Source organism: Lampetra fluviatilis, chromosome 13, assembly GCF_964198595.1.
Source record: "Lampetra fluviatilis chromosome 13, kcLamFluv1.1, whole genome shotgun sequence".
Taxonomy (NCBI): domain Eukaryota; kingdom Metazoa; phylum Chordata; class Hyperoartia; order Petromyzontiformes; family Petromyzontidae; genus Lampetra; species Lampetra fluviatilis.
The window spans coordinates 9,038,549-9,056,486 of NC_136287.1; the positions used below are offsets into that span (position 1 = coordinate 9,038,549).

A 17,938-nucleotide genomic window follows, 5' to 3' on the forward strand; every position below is an offset into this window, starting at 1 on the left:
ACAGCTGCACGTGCAGGAATCGCGCACATTCGATGACCCCGATGGCCTGTTGGAAGCTGCCATCACCAGGGCCCATGGAACCACTGGGACCATCCAAGTGACGTGGCAGCTGGAGATGGCAGCTCGAGATGACCTTATTCCTCTATCTGGCATTGTCACTTTTCGAGACGTAATTGAAATGCAGACGCCATGCTTTATATATATGAAATGAATTTTTCGTGTAATTTATTTGAGCAAATATGTGAATTTGTGTCATTGTCTGAATTTAGCATGTCAATTATCTATATGATTATCCACTGCCTGTGCGTGTCCGTGCGTCATTCTTTATCAAATCGGCAGTGAGATGTCAGTGTGTTTGAAGACCTTTGTTGCGACTGTGTGTTGAACAGGGTGACAGCCGAAAGACAATCAGCCTCCGCACCTTGCCAGACTCCGTGCTGGAAGGGGAGGAGACATATACTGTACAGCTCGTGTCTGCCGCCACCAACGGCGAAATCTCTGCAACGGGTGGTATGCCGCCATGGGAAAGATTATAATCGTAATAAAATATCACACTTAAATTATAGTACAGCAGGGTGCTGAGCAGAATATCAAAATGTATTTTTTTTTTTTGCTGTCAAAGACACCTTGATTTGGCACCTTACATACGTTTTTTTGTTATTGATCATAATAGAGATGTTTGTTTTAAATCAAATACCATGTAAATGTATGGTTAACTTGAAAACAAAGTATTGGTTATCTCAGTTTAATGATTATATGTGCACTTTGCAACCGTGTAACAGGGTTGCATTAGGTTATTTGGAAAGGCATTGTATGAGGTGTGGGGTGATATTTAATATATCTAATGGCATTTAAACTTAACACATCAGTAGGCGTTGCTCTCATTTTCACCGTAGATGTGTTGCAATGCTACTGGATTTGCTGCAGATGTCATGCTACACCTATGAATGCAGACGATGTTATTGTACATTGCACATTCCTGCTGGATCATACACTTGGCATGATATATTGCCTGCCAAAATGGCAAATACATAAAAGATTCAGCTCATTCAGAAATATTTCTTTGTAGTCCGTACCATGCCAATAATACATATGTATTTGTTTATTTATTTATCGTGAACAATTATCAAAACAATAAAATATAAATTCATGAAAATAATAAAAGTAGAATTTTGCGCAAAACTTTACAAGTGTACGAACGTCGGCTGGAAAATAATAACAAACTGCAAAGGTATGAAATACTGTTTGCCAACAGTACCATTCCCTATGACGATGACGCTAATTGAAGTCAATAGCTTGTTGGTCGTACGTAAAATCAGCAATGATGCCCGCTGTTAATGTGCCCCTTGCAGGCAGAGCTGTGATTGTGATCGCAGCGGACCCAGACGCAGCAGGAGTCATCTTTGTCGCCAGCTTATCCAGACAAGTGTTCATAGGAGAGCCTCATGGGACGTACAATGGAACCGCAGTAGTGAAGTATTGGCCTCTTTTATTCTTGTTACGTCATTTCCCATTACTCTGCAGTGCGATCTCAGTACTGTCATTCGAGTGTCCGCACTCATTGTCCTCATTCGCTTCATTACTCAAAACAGTCAACGGACGTTGACTGTTTGTGCAAAAATCACACTGTGCGCTGTCTTTTGTTTTCAGGACACGGATGAACGGCGATTCAGTGTAACCAATCTTAAGATGTCTATTACAAACCTTTTGTATATTTACTGAAAAATCGACATTTACGATGACTGGGTGGAGTGGTGGTGTAGTGGCTATAGCATTACACTAAGACCTGTGTTGAGAAGTATATTTAACAACCCCTATGATCAACACAGCATGGGTAGGACCTTCATCCAGCAGTGGATTGACAAAGGGATGTTGAATTATGAATTAATATTCCTTAACATCCTGTAATACTACTTGTGTCCCTCTGAAAAAAAGTGCCCTGTTGTATAGTATGAGCAAAGGCAACTAGTTATTTCTGCAAATATGTTTTCTACTATATGAATGTTGTATTGAGAGGTTTTCAATACATGATATATAAAACACAGCCTTTCAAAATAATGCTAGGCTTACTTTGAGGCCGCATTTTCTGCACTAAAACTTACATTGAAGTGAATAGTGAAATACCGACAAATGTGGCATGTGTATAGGTGTGAGTATGAATGTCTGTGATATCCCATTTCGTGGAAATGACTGATATATTTACAGCCCACCGATTAGTATATTCTTAGCCTTCAAGATTCAAAAACTCCATTGGTATCCAAGTTTTGTTGTTGTTTCACTATTACGACAGTGACATATCTATGCTATATTATCCACTTAGGTTTATCAAATTAATGTGACAATCTTCATCTTTTGATCACATGTTTACTTTGAAAATAATATTTTATATAAAAAAAATATACATGCTGGTATGTGTCTATAAGTATATAGTATTGCCTTTGAATTATTTATATTTGTTGAAAGGTATTTAAAAAAAAAACGTTTCACGTTTCAACATATTTTATAACTCAAGTTTAGCTGTTTAACTGTTTTAATCCTAAACTGTAAACACCTTACCGCACAGTTAGGAAAGTGTCAAGTGTGTTGACATTTATTATTGATATTCAACTAAGTGTTCCCAGCACAAAACTTTCTCCAAGTGGGGAAAACACAAAATCACATTCCAATTCACCAGTGATTTTTTAAAATCAATTATTCTCCTTCAACATTCATATATATTTTCCTAAAGTTCGAGGAGGCTCATATTGAGATTAATCTTTTACGTGGGTTATTTAGTTCATGCCACTTTATTACCTTACATAGCCCGGGTAACTACTGTGAAATCGTGTTCATATCATGCTTATGGGTGGTGCATAATAATTGGTGAAAGTTACAAATATACGTAAAGCCAGCGTGCTTCCTGGTCTTATTCGGGTGACGGTACATTTAGCAATCAACAAGCTCAAAACTTTGCCCCGGTCAACACATTATGCAATGCTTTCTTGTCTTCTAGTCTTGAGCGAGGACCTGGCATCTTTGGAGAAGTTTCAGTCACATGGAGGATGGCCCCAGAGGATGACAGTGCCTTCGCAGAGACATCTGGCACAGTTTTATTTGAGAATGAACAGTCGGCCGCGAACATTTTCCTCAAGGTACCGCCACTCACCAGACACTCAGCGCGTCGCCACGTAAATCACGCTTCTCATGCGCGGCTTATTGGAATGCTGCTCATCGTCCACATGTCATTGCAAAAACCCAATCCCAGTTTTAATGATGAGGCTGAGTATGGAGCCACCCCCTTATCAAGCTTTATTCATTAACTTTATAGTATTTCCACTTAATTTTTAATAGCAGATTTGAGCACTTATCAGTAGCGCATGCTAATTTAAAATTATAGCCGGAGAGAGATTATAATACTTTCCCGCGGCGCTGAATAAATGTCAGGAAGGCGAACACGAGGCAAAGGTTAATGTGCAGCCGGTGGGTGGGAGCAGTCCAGATTATGGCAAAAGGCGTGAGCGGAATGGAATATCTGAGCAGCGCCACTTTAACCCTCTCTGGGGCAAGGAGCCCAAAGTATTTTGCTGTTGACTTTTAAAAGTGGTCCAAAAGTTATCGTGTGAAAGCCATCGACCTTGAACTGAACATTGATTATGTTTTTTTTCTCTCGAGTCAATATTATTTTTCACCCATAATCAAATGTGCAGTTGCCCCCCCCACCCACCGAGAGGGTTATTTGTATGGTTTGTTGAATGGTTTATGAAAAGGTAACTTAAAATAAGACCCAACACGGTGACCGTCTTTATAATAAATAAGCCCGAATTTTTACTTGATGTGAAAGCAAAACATGGTTAAAAGAGAAAGTTGCTGCTTAATACTTCATGTTTAATTAACTTGAAACACCGCATTTTCTAACGATGTATGTGTGGATAAGGTATGTTTGTAACCATAATCGTACCTTCGTAATGCGCTTATTGTTAAAATCTCCTGAAATTCCTGGAATGTGTGATTGTGTTTAACATTCAGAATAGTAACAGTTTAATGATAATAATATTGCACACAGAGGGATTACACAATTCTTCATTAAATTCTTCAGTCAGATAGCCAGACATTTTAACATTTGCTAATATTTTACAAAGGGCGACAAATCTTAAGTACTGGAAATGGTGTCAAAATACGTGTGGCTGAGTGAAGCGTGTGGTTTAGTAAATTGCAAGCTGGGAAATCTCCACACCAGTTTAGGAGGGGGCTGCATTTTCAGCTGCAGAATGTAATTGAGTGTCAAGTCTGCCTCCTACCCGGTCGTCACTAAGCAAGAGATTGGGTGGCGTACGGATAAAAGAATGGGTGATGGTGGAGCGAGGGAGGGGTTATGGAGTGCCAGGGGGATGTATTTGGAATGAGGGGCTTAAGGAGTGAGTGAGTGAGGAGGGGTGCTGGAGGGAGTTGTCACTGGATGGGGCCAATCGGGATAGAAGGGGGGCCAGTTGTCTTCTGTGCTTTTCCTCCGTATTTTTGACAAGATATAGAATTATGTTCAAAGCTGAATGACACAACGTATCAATTCTGTAGTGCCGTTCTTCAAACCTATTTCCAGTGGGGGGGTGCCATTTATTTAAATTAACTTGTGTTGGTCACATGTACACATGTATACATCTGTGCAGGCAGGAGACATCAAATGTGGGGCAGGCAATGATCAAGGCCTTCTTAGGGGACTTAAGTAATCTGAAGCCGCTTAAGAAAATGTTTCCGGGGCATTTTCCCATTAGAATTTTAAGGTGGTATATATTTGTGTTGTCCTTTTCACCCTTTTGTCTATTGTTCTTTTTACCTATTCATTTTGGTTTGTAATGTTTAATTGCTGCAACTCTTGTTGTGCGGTAAGTCATTGCTCTTTGAAATTCACTTACTCTGGATTTATCCGCATTTAATGGGTGATTCAATTAATCTCGTCATGATCCAGCATCTTGATTCGATTCAAGGGAGATCGATTGATTTGTTATCTCGGTGTTTTTACCCATCTCATTTGTGTTGTTTCCTCCTGTCTTCTGCGTCGCTCGCCAATTAGCCTAAACGTAAATCGTAAAAAAAAACAACTAAGTCTACATTTTAACTATGCTATAAGAAATAATATGCTCTTTTAAAAAAGTACTCACCAGTCGTCGTAGATCATTGTACGTTGATTGTAGAGAAGCGGTGGGGCCGTAGAGAGTGCGGTAAACAGCAGTTCTGTACTCTATTGTGGTCATGGGACCTTTTTTGCCAGTATCAGAGTATGAAAACTAAGAATAGGTTTTACCCTTTTCTGGCAAATAAAACAGGAGATGTTAAGTCTTCTTGGTTCTTTCGGTAAAGTCACGTAGAAGGGAAGTAATAAAATAATACAAATAAAACATAATAAAATTATTCTCACGACGTTTCGGCCACAACGCAAGTACCCGTCCTCAGGTGAAAACCAGGTCTGTCGAGGGGACAGCGTCTGACGCTGTCGCGTTGTGGCCGAAATGTCGTGAGAATAATTTTATTATGTTTTATTTTTATTATTTTATTACTTCCCTTCTACGTGACTTTACCGAAAGAACCAAGAAGATGAATCCCTGCAGTCACGAAAGCTTTAAAAAGGAGATGTTAAGATGTTCAAACACCAAATAGAAACCTTTTGCAAGGTATCAAGTCTGCGTCAAGCACACGTACTTGTGGTGAACATGCAAACAGAATCATGCTCTGATAATCATATATGCACTGTCTTTTAAACTGATTGGCTTACACTAAACCTGATTCCTTGCAAAATACAGAAATTTGGTGTTTGAACATTTTAACACCTGTTTTATTGCCAGAAAGGGTCAAACCTATTCTTATTTGTTTTCATACTTTCATGCTGGCAAAAAAGTTATCCCATGATATAGCTGCTCACCCCGAGCTATGAATGCTCTGCTAGTGGCATTGTCTTTGTACTGTTCACATTTTGGCGTTCTCTGGTCTGACACTGGGAGACTAGACCATAAAAAAGAAGGCTGTCTCTGGTGTAGGCCAATAAGTTTCAAAGACAATGCCATATATGACTAGAGCATGTTTTGTTTGGATGTTCACCACAAGTGCGTGTGCTTATTGCAGACTTGATTTGTTGCAAACGGTTTCTATTTTGTGTTTGAACATCTTAACATCTCCTGTTTTATTGCCAGAAAGGGTAAAACTTATTCTTATTTTTCAGACTGTATTACAGTCTCCCGCCAGCACTCGGCAGCTTCCCGAAGCACATGGCAGGATGCCGGATGGCTGTCGAACTTTTTTTCCGGATACGTGAAGGAAGATTTGTATTTGCCGTCTATAACAGATGCCGGTTAGTACAGCATTCCGGATGGTAAAAATGCCGGATAACAGAGCTTTTTTTTTTGCTGTACGTTGCATCGTTCTATATTCAGGCATTAGATGATGACATCCCGGAGCTGCAACGGACGTTTCAGCTGAAGCTGGTGATGGCGAGTGGAGGAGCCAGGGTGAATAGCTCGGCCGACAGCGTGGAGATCTTCCTGGCAGGCAGCAACTACCCTCATGGCAAATTCCACTTCTCCCAAGATCTCATTCACATGTCAGAAGCCGCCCCATTGGTGAGAATTCTGCACTCGGTGATATCTTTGCATATTAAAAACCGACTTGCTGCGCATTCGCACTTTGAGTTTAGGTTATCAACTTCGAGTTTATGAAAACAAGAATAAAACATGTTTATCTGGTAAGCCTAAAACTAATTTGGAAACTTTACGAGGATTTTTTTACATGTATTTTAATGATTGGCGGCCATTTGTTATTTTAAATGTTGGAAGAACCGGAGTATCCATGAAAAGTGAAATTTGTGCTAAAAAAAACATATAGACAGGTCAGCATCTCATTGTATGTCTGGCCATCTATTGGATTGCGTATCGTACAGCTACAGAAACTGCACTAGAACTGTGAATATCCACGACCCTGTTATCCACGGCTTCTCATATCCGCGGGACATATAGGGTTCCACGAAACCTCCTATTATCCCTGCCCCCCCCCATTTTTCCAATTATCCACGTTTTTCCTTCTCCCCATCCCAAATTGTTGACCAGATTGCGATGTAACACGTAGGCTTTCGCGACCAATATCATCCATAAGAGTTTTTTTTTGCGATCTAACCCAAAAAAAACCCTATTACAGATTGCGATTATCCAGTATTCTTCACGGCTAGATGGAGTTCATGCACAGATACCATTGCGGATGAGAGGATCTACGCTGTTCCTCCCTTTTGCAGGACAGACGGGGAGTGTTTGTTTTTTGTGTACACAGTATCAGAAGTTTTAGACGAAAAAAATCTAAACCTGCATGTCTTGATGGTTGAATTTTGTATTAAAAAACAACATTGCTAAAGCACCCCACAATTCACACGAAAATAATATCAATGTAAGTGGATTCCCAATCTGTAATGCTGACTTTAATGTACGTACCGTTCGTTAATTACCATAGTTTTTGAAATCCCCATTGAAAGCCTGTTATTATAATCAAGTTACAAATCAAATACTCCGCATTCAGGCTGCATATTTGAATTGTCTAGCTAAATCCCACAGAGAAACTAGAACAGAAAAAAGGGCTCAAATATAGTTGTTAGAAAAGAGATGAGTCAAATTGTGAATGACAGCATAGTCAAAGACGTATGAGAGGATGGTGTAATCTAAATCCAAGAGGGTATCACAATGTTAAGTGTCTCACATGTGAAAGTGCGCCGTCAATTACGCTTGTATGAGAAATACTGTAGGAGCATTTTTGGTATGATTGGAATGAAATGTGTAGTCTCTGCGTTGAGGAATGTTTAACTGGTTACCATGCCAGGCTATCACAAGTAGCATAACAATACTATTCAAGTCTAATCACTCATTGGTGTTATCTTAAAGGATATCTTAAATGTGGAGCTGAGGTTTTGCATGGTTTTGGAGATTGCCCAGAGAGGGAGTGTCTCATTTCCAGTGAAGTGAATTAAAACTAATATTTTGATTGGACATCTGTGAAGAAAGAGCTTCATAGCTAATCGATTCCTCCTCGATAATAAAGTCTTATTCTGATTAATACGAAGGAATATATTTGCTCAAAGCAATGCACAGTCGTATATTTTATGAGAATACTAGTTTAAAATATAAATTAAAGAAATTCTATTTTACATAAACAAGAGTATTGTGTTAGTGTTATATATGGGATTGTAAACTTAGAAACATGCGTTTATATGATTTGGCTGCTATACATTTCCACATGATAAGTTAATTCGTTGAGCTATCATTTATGGCCAGGTCGATTTTGAAAAATAACTAATAGCTCAGTGGGCTTTAAATGGTTAAATAAAAATAGTAATTTTTTTGTTTATCTTTTTGTTTTATTATTTACTTACCTTTTCTATACTTTGCACTCTTTTTTTTTGCATTGTCATTTGTAACTTTCTGACTTGCTCTTACTGGACATATGTGAAAAAAAGCTTCATACATCATCGGATTGCTCCAGGATAGATAAAGATTCTGATTCTGATACCTTCCGAGCCAGATTCTCTAATGAGGAAGGGTGCAATCGTTGTGTTTCCCTCTGCTACGTGTGATATATTCTTACATAGGTGATACCATGGATGGCAGTGTGGTACCCATACATTCTACCCACGCCCTCGACTTGTCAGACTCAAGGAAGGGCATGGGGCTATACTATTAGAGCATAGCCCCCCCTCCACTCCCCCCCTGACTTAAATTTCCTATGCACAACACTGGGATTGGTTAAAATATTGCAATAGAAGTTGTTTTAAGTAAGGTAAAAACGGTGTGTCAGTTATCACGGTTGTGAGTCTCATTTGCAAGGGTGACCTGGGTGACGAAAAATGACCAACAAGCAAAAACAATCAAAACACAGTAATTAGTGATGAAGTAAAGCGATCAGAATAAGAAGAAAACACGCCCACAATGGGCAATAAAACATATTGCAAGTCAACATGAAATCGAAATTAAATATTAAATTCCCTGCAGCGCTAATCGACTCAGGCAGATTAGGGTTGCACGTCCTGGGGGCTTCTTCAGGAACCGATGCTCCAAGCATGCCGGACAGTGCGTGGTACAACCTGAAAAGACATCGGGAGAGCAGAGAAACTCTGCCGTGACAGAGGTGGGATGCTCAGGACTCGGGGACAATTCTGTAAATGACATTTGATGTGGAGTTACAGAAACGTCGTGTTTGTACGGACTACTCTTCACACATTAGTTAATGAGTATCTATGATTGGAATGTTAAAATAAGTCACGTGTAATCTTCGCCGGGGTATCGAACGCGCGCGCTCTGCATCTCCAACAGCGCCGGCAAGGAGACATCAGCTACTGCTCGCTGGTAGATACTGCTATTTTACTGTTGCTGCCATTTTACTATCTAAAGTTACCTAACGATGCACAATATCGCCTCTAACCATGCTTCCAATCCACCGCTTCCACGGCACCATGGAGTCGGCTACCTACGCGTGTAAGGTGGTGGTACCACTCATGGATTTATTTGGTTCGCGGTTTGTCTGAATGGCACGTGTTATATTTTGTAGATAACTCATGTGGATTTAAGTCGCTACTATTAATTACATGATTTGGAAGGTTCTTACGTAAAGAAAAATAATCTCTAAATTGGGCATTGAACATCATTAGACCTCCTATGCCAGTACCAATTCAGCAAGGGACATCAAGCGCCCTACTCTACAGTGGCACTCATGGATCTCGGTTACGTTGAACATCAGGATCTAGTAAATCATTCAGCTGATCAAGACATTACCCGATCTTGATGTGTTTTGACCTTGACCAGGTCACGTTCCGATCCATGCTTGTTCAATGCAATCTTCTGATCCAAACTGAGAATACACACCCAAAAATTAGTATTGTTAAAACCATAGCTATTATATAAAACATAGTATTTGTCTACATAAAGGGAAGGCATAGCGTAGTTGATTAGATAAGAATTTAGTAATTAATTTATTCATAACAGCCGTTAGATTAAAAACATGCCCAGGCAATTTTTAATGAATGGGGAAAATGAGACCTTTATTCAAAAGGCCACATACTTGTATAAGCAAACGCGAACAACATTTAGAACATGCATTAATAAGCTTTAATATAAATCAGTATAGACATCATCTACATTATACCCCAAGCCATCATAATTTAATCATCAAACTCTACCGATTGTGACACTACAAACAACATCTCATCTATTTATTTAGCAGTCGATGCTGCAGTTGCCTCTTTATCAACTTATGCAATTGGGGGTTGCATGCTACTGTGTGGAAAGAAAAATCGTCGGTATACCTTCCAATTCCTGCATCGAAAACGCAACCTTATTGTCACATGATCCAAAGGGATATGCAGATTTAATTAGGAAAACAGCAGTCATGGTGATGTTCTAAAGATAGTCAGATGCATTACATTTTGAACAAACATAAGTATCAACTCACATCTGTGACAAACTGAAAATCAGTTTAACACTTAGGCTTTCGCTACCAATATTATTCATAATAAACGTTTTTGGGTTAGATCGTGTTATTTACAACATTTACAATTTGTGGATTCACTCTTCAACACACCGGTGGGCTAAAGCAGTGAACTATATGTCTTATGTCAACGTGACACTTTTTTACTGATTGGCCATGTCGGGTGGTGGAGGGTCACGACACATTTATAAATAACGCGATCTAACCCAAAAACGTTTATTATAAAAAACTGAAAATCCTTTCCCACCGTAGGTGGTTTTGTTAGCAGAAACTCCTGGTTGCATCACTGGAGGCAATGAAAGAGAATCTGCAAGTCCATTGTCTAAGCTTACCGTGATATCACGATATGGCTAATAACCATGATATCATGATATGGCTAATAACAATGATGACTTAATCACCCAGAATGCACATTCCATCAGATTTATGAAGCTAAGTTGGATTGAGCCTGGACACTTCTTGGATGGGTGACCACCATGCAAGCTAGTTGCTATCGGCTGTGCAGTGATCTGAGGTGTGCGGCAGAGGGCAGTGCCAAAATCACTATGGTAGTTGTACTGCACTACTATGTTCCACACTGACCAGCACAGTGATGTGTGGTCAAATAACCTTCACAACCCCCGTTGTGTTTGGAGGCCCTCATCCAGCAGTGACTCTTCGGCACGTTATGTTACATCGTGGATCATATCATAGCTGTAACCTGTATAAAAATCAACGTGAAAAATAATTAAACAAATGAGTATTTTCGTATTCAAATATACAGATATTAAACTTAACGTTCAGCATAGCATTACCGAAAAAGGTAACATGCACAATGCATGAAAGTCGATTATATGGGGTGGGTGGAATTCAGAGTTGATCAATTGGAGACTTGCCAGTTTTGCTTCTTTTGTTTTGTCCTTTTGGGAATGTCGATGTAGTTGCGGAAGCATGGTGGGCATGCGGCTCCATGCCCACTAGAGTCTGCGGCTTTCATGGAGATGCACAGTGCTTACAAAATCGCTGCATTTTCCTGCAGCCCCGTGCTTTGATCTGCAGAACATTGCTAAACAATTGCTCACTTATATGCCCTCCGTAATCTGGGGTTGATACAGCACTGCCTTTTAGGTTCTTTGTAAGCGCAGCTCCGAGTGGGTTAATCCCGTTTAGGGACTGGGTGGCAGCAACATGAAAGCAATCGGCCTAGTGTGTGCGTATCCTGCTAAGTGAGAGAATTGTTGATGTTAAGCAGAATTCTCCGTGTAAGTACTGAGAACAGCAAATCTCGGGATATAATTATTTGGAGAGTATGCTTCAGTTATGGACTATTCTACTCGGATTGGTATTGAACCATGGCCCTATTGTTTAGTAGGTTTCATGACACCAGATAGAAACTGAAAGTCAGTTGTATCCGATTGCATGTATCTTCTTGAAGGCAAGGGTAATACTTATACATGCAGTTTGCAGAAAGCTGTGGGAATTAAATCAAGTTTCCTCTGCAAGCGATGGTGCATTCTTACTCACGTTTTACAATCATACAGCCCACAGAATAATTATACAGCACGTGCAACTATTACCCACTGGCTGAAGTGCACCAACTACAATGCTCTAGATCACTTCTCCGATGAATACTTTGTCGACATAAATCCGTCAGAAATAAAGTATGTAAGGCTCATGAAATGTAATGGGAATGCTTTTTAAGTGTATTGTTAGATATTTATTGCCACATTTAATTTAGTCAAAGAGTTGGATGTGCTTTTAAAAAATGTTGCCAGTCCTGAGATAGTGGTTGAAATTGATCGGCTTCCCACAAAGTGGTACCAATTTTATCCTCCTCAGAAGGTTAATCATAGGCCCAGCCAAGCACAGCTTAGCATTTAAGCTGAAAACGACTGCAAGTCGAGTGCTCTTACCACACGGCCACTCAACCCGATAATGAATATGTAAATTCAGAACGAATGTTGACTTGCACGCTTTGAGCCATCTCTCTACAGCCTCCGTCGCTTCACTCGGTGCATTTGTGTGAAGGCGAACGCGTCTGTAGTACGTGACGGCGGCAGCCTGGGTTATGTGCGACTGCTGTACCTCACCGTGCCTGGCACGGCCACCGAAGGCCGTGACTATGAGCGGCTGCACGGGGATTTGGTGTTTGAGGAGGGAGAGCGGCTAAAGCTTCTCGGACTGAAGATTCTGAACGATGAGATATCGGAGGGGCCAGAGGACTTCTACCTCAATATCACCCAAGTTCAGCTGATCTCCGATGGGTAATTTGATAGATGCAACTCATAAAATGAAATATTACGGTCCCTGTAACCTTTGTGCCCATCAGTTTGGCAGGATAGCTCTCCAACAATGAATTTGGTTGCAAATTATTACATTTATCACACATTTAACAGTTAAATGATTCGAGTTTCTTTCTGTTATATTTGCCAACCAATCATAAATACGTTTGCTTTCTCAAAAGGATCACAGTAGTATTATTGTAATCCAGTTTTTGTTTGTGTGACATTATTTGTAAGCACACAAACATGTTTTTTCTACATTTGTGAGCTATACTATTTGAAACATTGATGCGGATATTTCAAATGCCATTTCCAGCAAGTTTTTAGCCAGCATTATCTATGTAAGATTTCTGTACAATTTTCACTTGTAATGTAATCAAATCATTGCATTAAACTTAGGTTTAATGCATTAAAATAAAAAGCAATCATTTGAAAATGTGCCTACTGCACTTTTAATGTCCCAATTTGAAAAACGTTTTGGAACGTCAAATTTTTTTGATAAAGATAATAAGAATTCGCTTTTCAATAAATGATGCGGGACTTTTGTTAAGACACCGTTAACATTTTGCACTGTTTAATTAGACTCGTGTTCAGAAATTAATTGAACATTAATCCGTTTTGTTTTACACGTAAAAAAAAAGTACATTTGCAGACATCTAAAAAAAGCAGCGCTAAGCACTATTATAAAAGCATGAGCAAAATACAATTTCGAATTTCATACAGAAGCAGAGCGCACGTTTTTTTTCTCTTTTTTGCAAACTCCGCAAGTGAGTACTGTGAAGCTAATCCCCAGTTTCATGTGACGCGTTTGCATTAAGTTGGCTGGCACACGCAGCAAGTGGCAATTTGTGCTTTGCACGGCGTGTGCAGCGAGAGGGATTCTGCGGAGAGAGAGCGCGGCTCGGGAGACGAGGAGCCGCCTGCTCTGGGTGTTCCCTTCTCCCTGCGGGTGCTGATAGAGAAGGATGATGGCGCTGAAGGGGTCATAGAGTTTGACTCTGCATCTGGCATGTCTGGTGAGGCAGAGTGCCTTCCACTAACACCACCAACCGCGCACTATCAATCACCCGAGTGTTTTTTAAAAACTTTTTTTACGACGTTGATTACTCAAGAAAAAGTCTGACAAGTAAAATATGAAGTGCAATATTAAACGATGTTATGCAAAATTACCAAAATAATGAAGTGCAAATGCAAGTTTCTAAAAAAAACATTTTTACTTGCAGAAGATGTCACATCAATAGGAATAATCGGATTATTTTAACATTTAAAAGTTAAATGTTGTCTCTATCTTAAGTGCAAATATTGACATGTCTGCAAGTCTGATCATGCACTTTGACCTGCAACCTGTCATCGAGCTATGCCTTACAACTTTATTTCAATAGTTTGGATGTTCTCCAGGCCCGCCAGCATCCTTCAACCTACAAAATACAACAAAAATCAATTGTCCAAGTAATCTCATGTAACACTCACTTGAAATTAAGAGGAATTAAGAGATTCCTAGTAAAAAAAAAATGCTACAAAATGCAATCTCAGAAAAGTTTTTACTTTGTCACTCAACTCACTTTGTGTGTGATCATACTTGCGTGTGCGCTCACACATACGTGCGCCTAATCTTCCCGTGTGCTGCAGTTGCGGAGGAGGATGGTGTTTTGCTTGTGCCACTGGCACGACACAAGGGCACGTATGGGTCAGTCATGGTTCTTTACGTGTCAAGGGGTGTCACAGCTCAACCCGGGGGTGTAGATTACCTCCTGCCGGATGGCGCGGCCCTCTTCATGGATGGACAGAATGTCAGCTTCATCAACGTATCCATCACCGATGATGACGAAAGGTGGGCAGCTTCAGCTGAGTGCACCAGCTTGACTTGCTACCAATGCAGCAGCTTGCTTTGAGCTGTGAAGGTGTTTGGTTGAACGAAATACATATAAACCGGTGTTATTTATGGAGAGTATTTATGGATGTGATATAAATATATGTATTATTTTTTTGCTTTTAGTCTTTACTTGTTCTTCTAATTGGCACTATGTTAACAAAGCAATAAACTAACTATTGATTTATTTTTGCAAGTTTGTAAATAAATTCTGCTCCTTTTGATTTTAAGTGAGCAGCATACAACTTGTGCAGACATCGATGAAATATCAAGGACTTTAAAGTATCAGATGGGGCGTGAAATATTCCGTCTGTCACACATTAGCAGCTCAGGATTCGGGAATACAGATCAGGATTTTCTCATGCCTATATTTCTCTTGCCTGGACAGAGAGTTTGAGGAAACCTTTGAAATTCAACTGGTTTCAACAACGGGCGGTGCAGTGCTGGGCTCACGTCTCATCACCACCATCACCATAGCCAAGAGCGATGCTCCCAATGGCCTCATAGGCTTCCTGGGAGGTACGCGGCTGATTGTTCCCAACCCCAATGTTACTCACCAGCTGGTGCTGCCCATCAGGAGGAGTGGAGGCCTTATTGGTGAACAGCAGGTACTGAATGCTTGCGTTTTTTTTTATTTGCGAATATTTCAACTGCACCTGCAAAAGATCAGCAAGTCTGTTTAAACAAAATGCTCTCATGTAACCAAAATAGGTATTTGTGAGAGTAATCGGAGCTTACATCCCACTTGTTTTAAACTGTATATTATTCAAAACTGTGCTGTCCGTGAAAATGAATGGCTCTGAGATTATTTTATATGTTAGTGCATAGCAATAAGGGTCCCTTGCCCAGAATATTCACCCGGTTTATATTTTTGTCCTAAGAAGTTTTAACGATGAAGACGGTGAGTTTGATTTTGTTTGTGCTTGGTGATTAGTGGTTTACTTATTGAGGATTTATGGACAGAATAGTGTTGTGGACAAAATAACGTTAATATATTAATTTCTTCCATTATGCATGCTTTAAATAATGGTATTTGACCATGCCAGTTTTAAAATATCCATCCACTTAAAATATGTACATTTTGTATTGAAACTAAATATTGCCATGCTTCAGCAAATAGCATTATTTTTAATGCAAAATATATCTGGCAGTTTTCCGTGAACATGTTCTCGGACTGGTCTCTTTCTCAATTGGTAAATGGTTTGTTTTCGAATCATATCTGTTTTTTTTTTCTATATTTCATGAATGCCGCTATATAGGTGTGCAGCTAACATCGCCAAGTTCACAAGAAATCCATTTTGAAAATGGCTTGAAAAGGAGGTGTTTATCCCAACATATTACTCAAATTCGAAGTACCTACATTGGCAGTGTGCGGCAGCTGTCTCATTTCAAATGTTTTCCTTCAAGAGGGCTAGGGATGCTCGGCCTGACGTATAAGCAGATTTTTTCCCTGCAGCCCAGCAAACAATGAAGGCTGTGCTTCTGCAATCTCGCCTGGTAAATCCCTGCACACGCCTGATAAGCGCAGGCAAGGCAAACGCTGGAATAAGTACAGCTGTCAGTAGGGAAATGAAGACATCACAAATGTTATAAGCACCACATTCCAAAACTAATAGAAATGTCTGCACTATTTCATTTCATGCATAAGCTCTGCAAACATGGCTGGGTGCAGATTACCCTCCTGAGTGACACCATTACACACTGGACAGGCCGTTTTCAAATAATCTGCCCTTTAAAATTGCCTGGTAGTATTTGTGCATATAAAAGGTCAATCTAATTTAAAGAAGTGGACAGTAACCACAGATTTTCGTGTACTTCATTAAAATCTGATTGTACCGAGGGCCAGAGTCTGTGGGGGGAATTGAAAGTGTTCGAACTTCTTCCATTGCAGCAAATATATTGGGTTTAGCCCCAAGTTAATGCCTGACAATATCCTCAAATAGAAAGGGGAACAAGTAATTTCTTGAACTATGTTGATGACTAGTATTCATTTAAATGCAATATAAAATTGTCGACAAGTGATAAGAGTAATAGAGTGAAATTTTCTATATTTTTTTGTTTTGGTTATTGGTCAGGAACCTTTCTACTTTAAAGATGTTATACATTGTAATACAACTGGGTATAGGTTTGCTCGTACTAGATATAGGCCAAATATATTATATGAATGTGTGAATATGTGTAAGGCGGTATATAACGAGTATCTTTGAAATGCAAAACTGCTAATTCTCATAACTTTTTACTCAGTGAAAACAAATAGGTTTAGTAAAATATGTATTCGTAATAATTGATGGATTAACAAAAAACAAATGAGGAAGACAATAGCGTGGAGTAAAATAATCATAACAAGTCATACATACTTAATTTGGAGCTTTTGTGACTGCAGGAATTACTCTTTGGTTCTTTCGGTAAAGTCACGTATCAAAAGAAAATAATAAATAAAAAAGTATTGAATTTATTATTTTCTAATAGTCATACAGTGCAATGTCGCATATCCGACTTGCTGGGGACTGAGGAGTAGGTGGGCATGCTAAAACATTGGATGTGTGAAGATCTGTATAAAATGACAGTTACAATATACGCAGATATATTGCACTAGATATGGGTGGTTTAACTGGTCAGGGAGACTATGTGATGCCCGGATGTGCGACATTGTATTGTACCTGTAAACGTGTTCTAAACCCAAGCATTTGCAATATTATTTTGTGTTTCATTTGTTGTCCTACCCCCACACCACCGATTAGCACGGTTAGCTGCGTACGCTGGGAACGAAGTTCAACAACATACATGCACGCATACAATATCGCATTAACGGAAATCAATTTTCGTGATGGTGACCGTTTGTCTCATCCCTTCAGGTACACTGGGAAATTTTAGGTCCCAACGGTGAGCAGGCCTTGCCAGAAGAGAACCAAGACCTGCTGCCTCCAGTGCAAGGGCTTGTGGTGTTTGATGATGGGGAGGGTGGAGAAAAATATTTGAGGTTACAAGTCCTGCCGCACGTTGGGGCGGAAGTGACAGAGACCTTTTTCATTCGACTGCACCGAGTGGTAGGAGGAGCCGACCGACAGCCCGAGTCCTGGGAAGTGTCTCTCACCGTACGTAGAAGTGAAATGCAATTTATCACCATCAGGGGTCCATTATCGTCATTTAGCTTGGGTTGGTAGAGCATTGTTTGTAATCCAGCAATTTGTACGTGGGGGGTGGGGGGCGTTGTCGAATCAAACAGACGCTTTGTGTGACGTTACCATCTTCTGGGCTGTGAGCAACTCTTCAAGAAGGCAGTACGATAAGTAGGTTGCTGACATTCCTGTTGAAATGTTTT

General features: G+C 39.9%; 1 protein-coding gene across 6 annotated transcripts in view; it reads left to right on the plus strand.

Annotated features, from left to right (window-relative positions):
- Positions 1 to 17,938, plus strand: part of ADGRV1 (adhesion G protein-coupled receptor V1) — a 103,775-nt gene that overhangs the window by 58,806 nt on the left and 27,031 nt on the right. For 5 of the 6 annotated variants that reach the window (XM_078862265.1, XM_078862264.1, XM_078862270.1 and 2 more), the window contains 10 exons: positions 5 to 169; positions 390 to 510; positions 1,353 to 1,476; positions 2,993 to 3,131; positions 6,402 to 6,587; positions 12,493 to 12,728; positions 13,617 to 13,762; positions 14,376 to 14,577; positions 15,005 to 15,224; positions 17,472 to 17,711. In XM_078862265.1, the coding sequence (XP_078718391.1) occupies positions 5 to 169; positions 390 to 510; positions 1,353 to 1,476; positions 2,993 to 3,131; positions 6,402 to 6,587; positions 12,493 to 12,728; positions 13,617 to 13,762; positions 14,376 to 14,577; positions 15,005 to 15,224; positions 17,472 to 17,711 (1,779 nt within the window). The remainder of the gene's footprint in view (positions 1 to 4; positions 170 to 389; positions 511 to 1,352; positions 1,477 to 2,992; positions 3,132 to 6,401; positions 6,588 to 12,492; positions 12,729 to 13,616; positions 13,763 to 14,375; positions 14,578 to 15,004; positions 15,225 to 17,471; positions 17,712 to 17,938) is intronic. The other variant, XM_078862268.1, reaches the window with a different exon arrangement.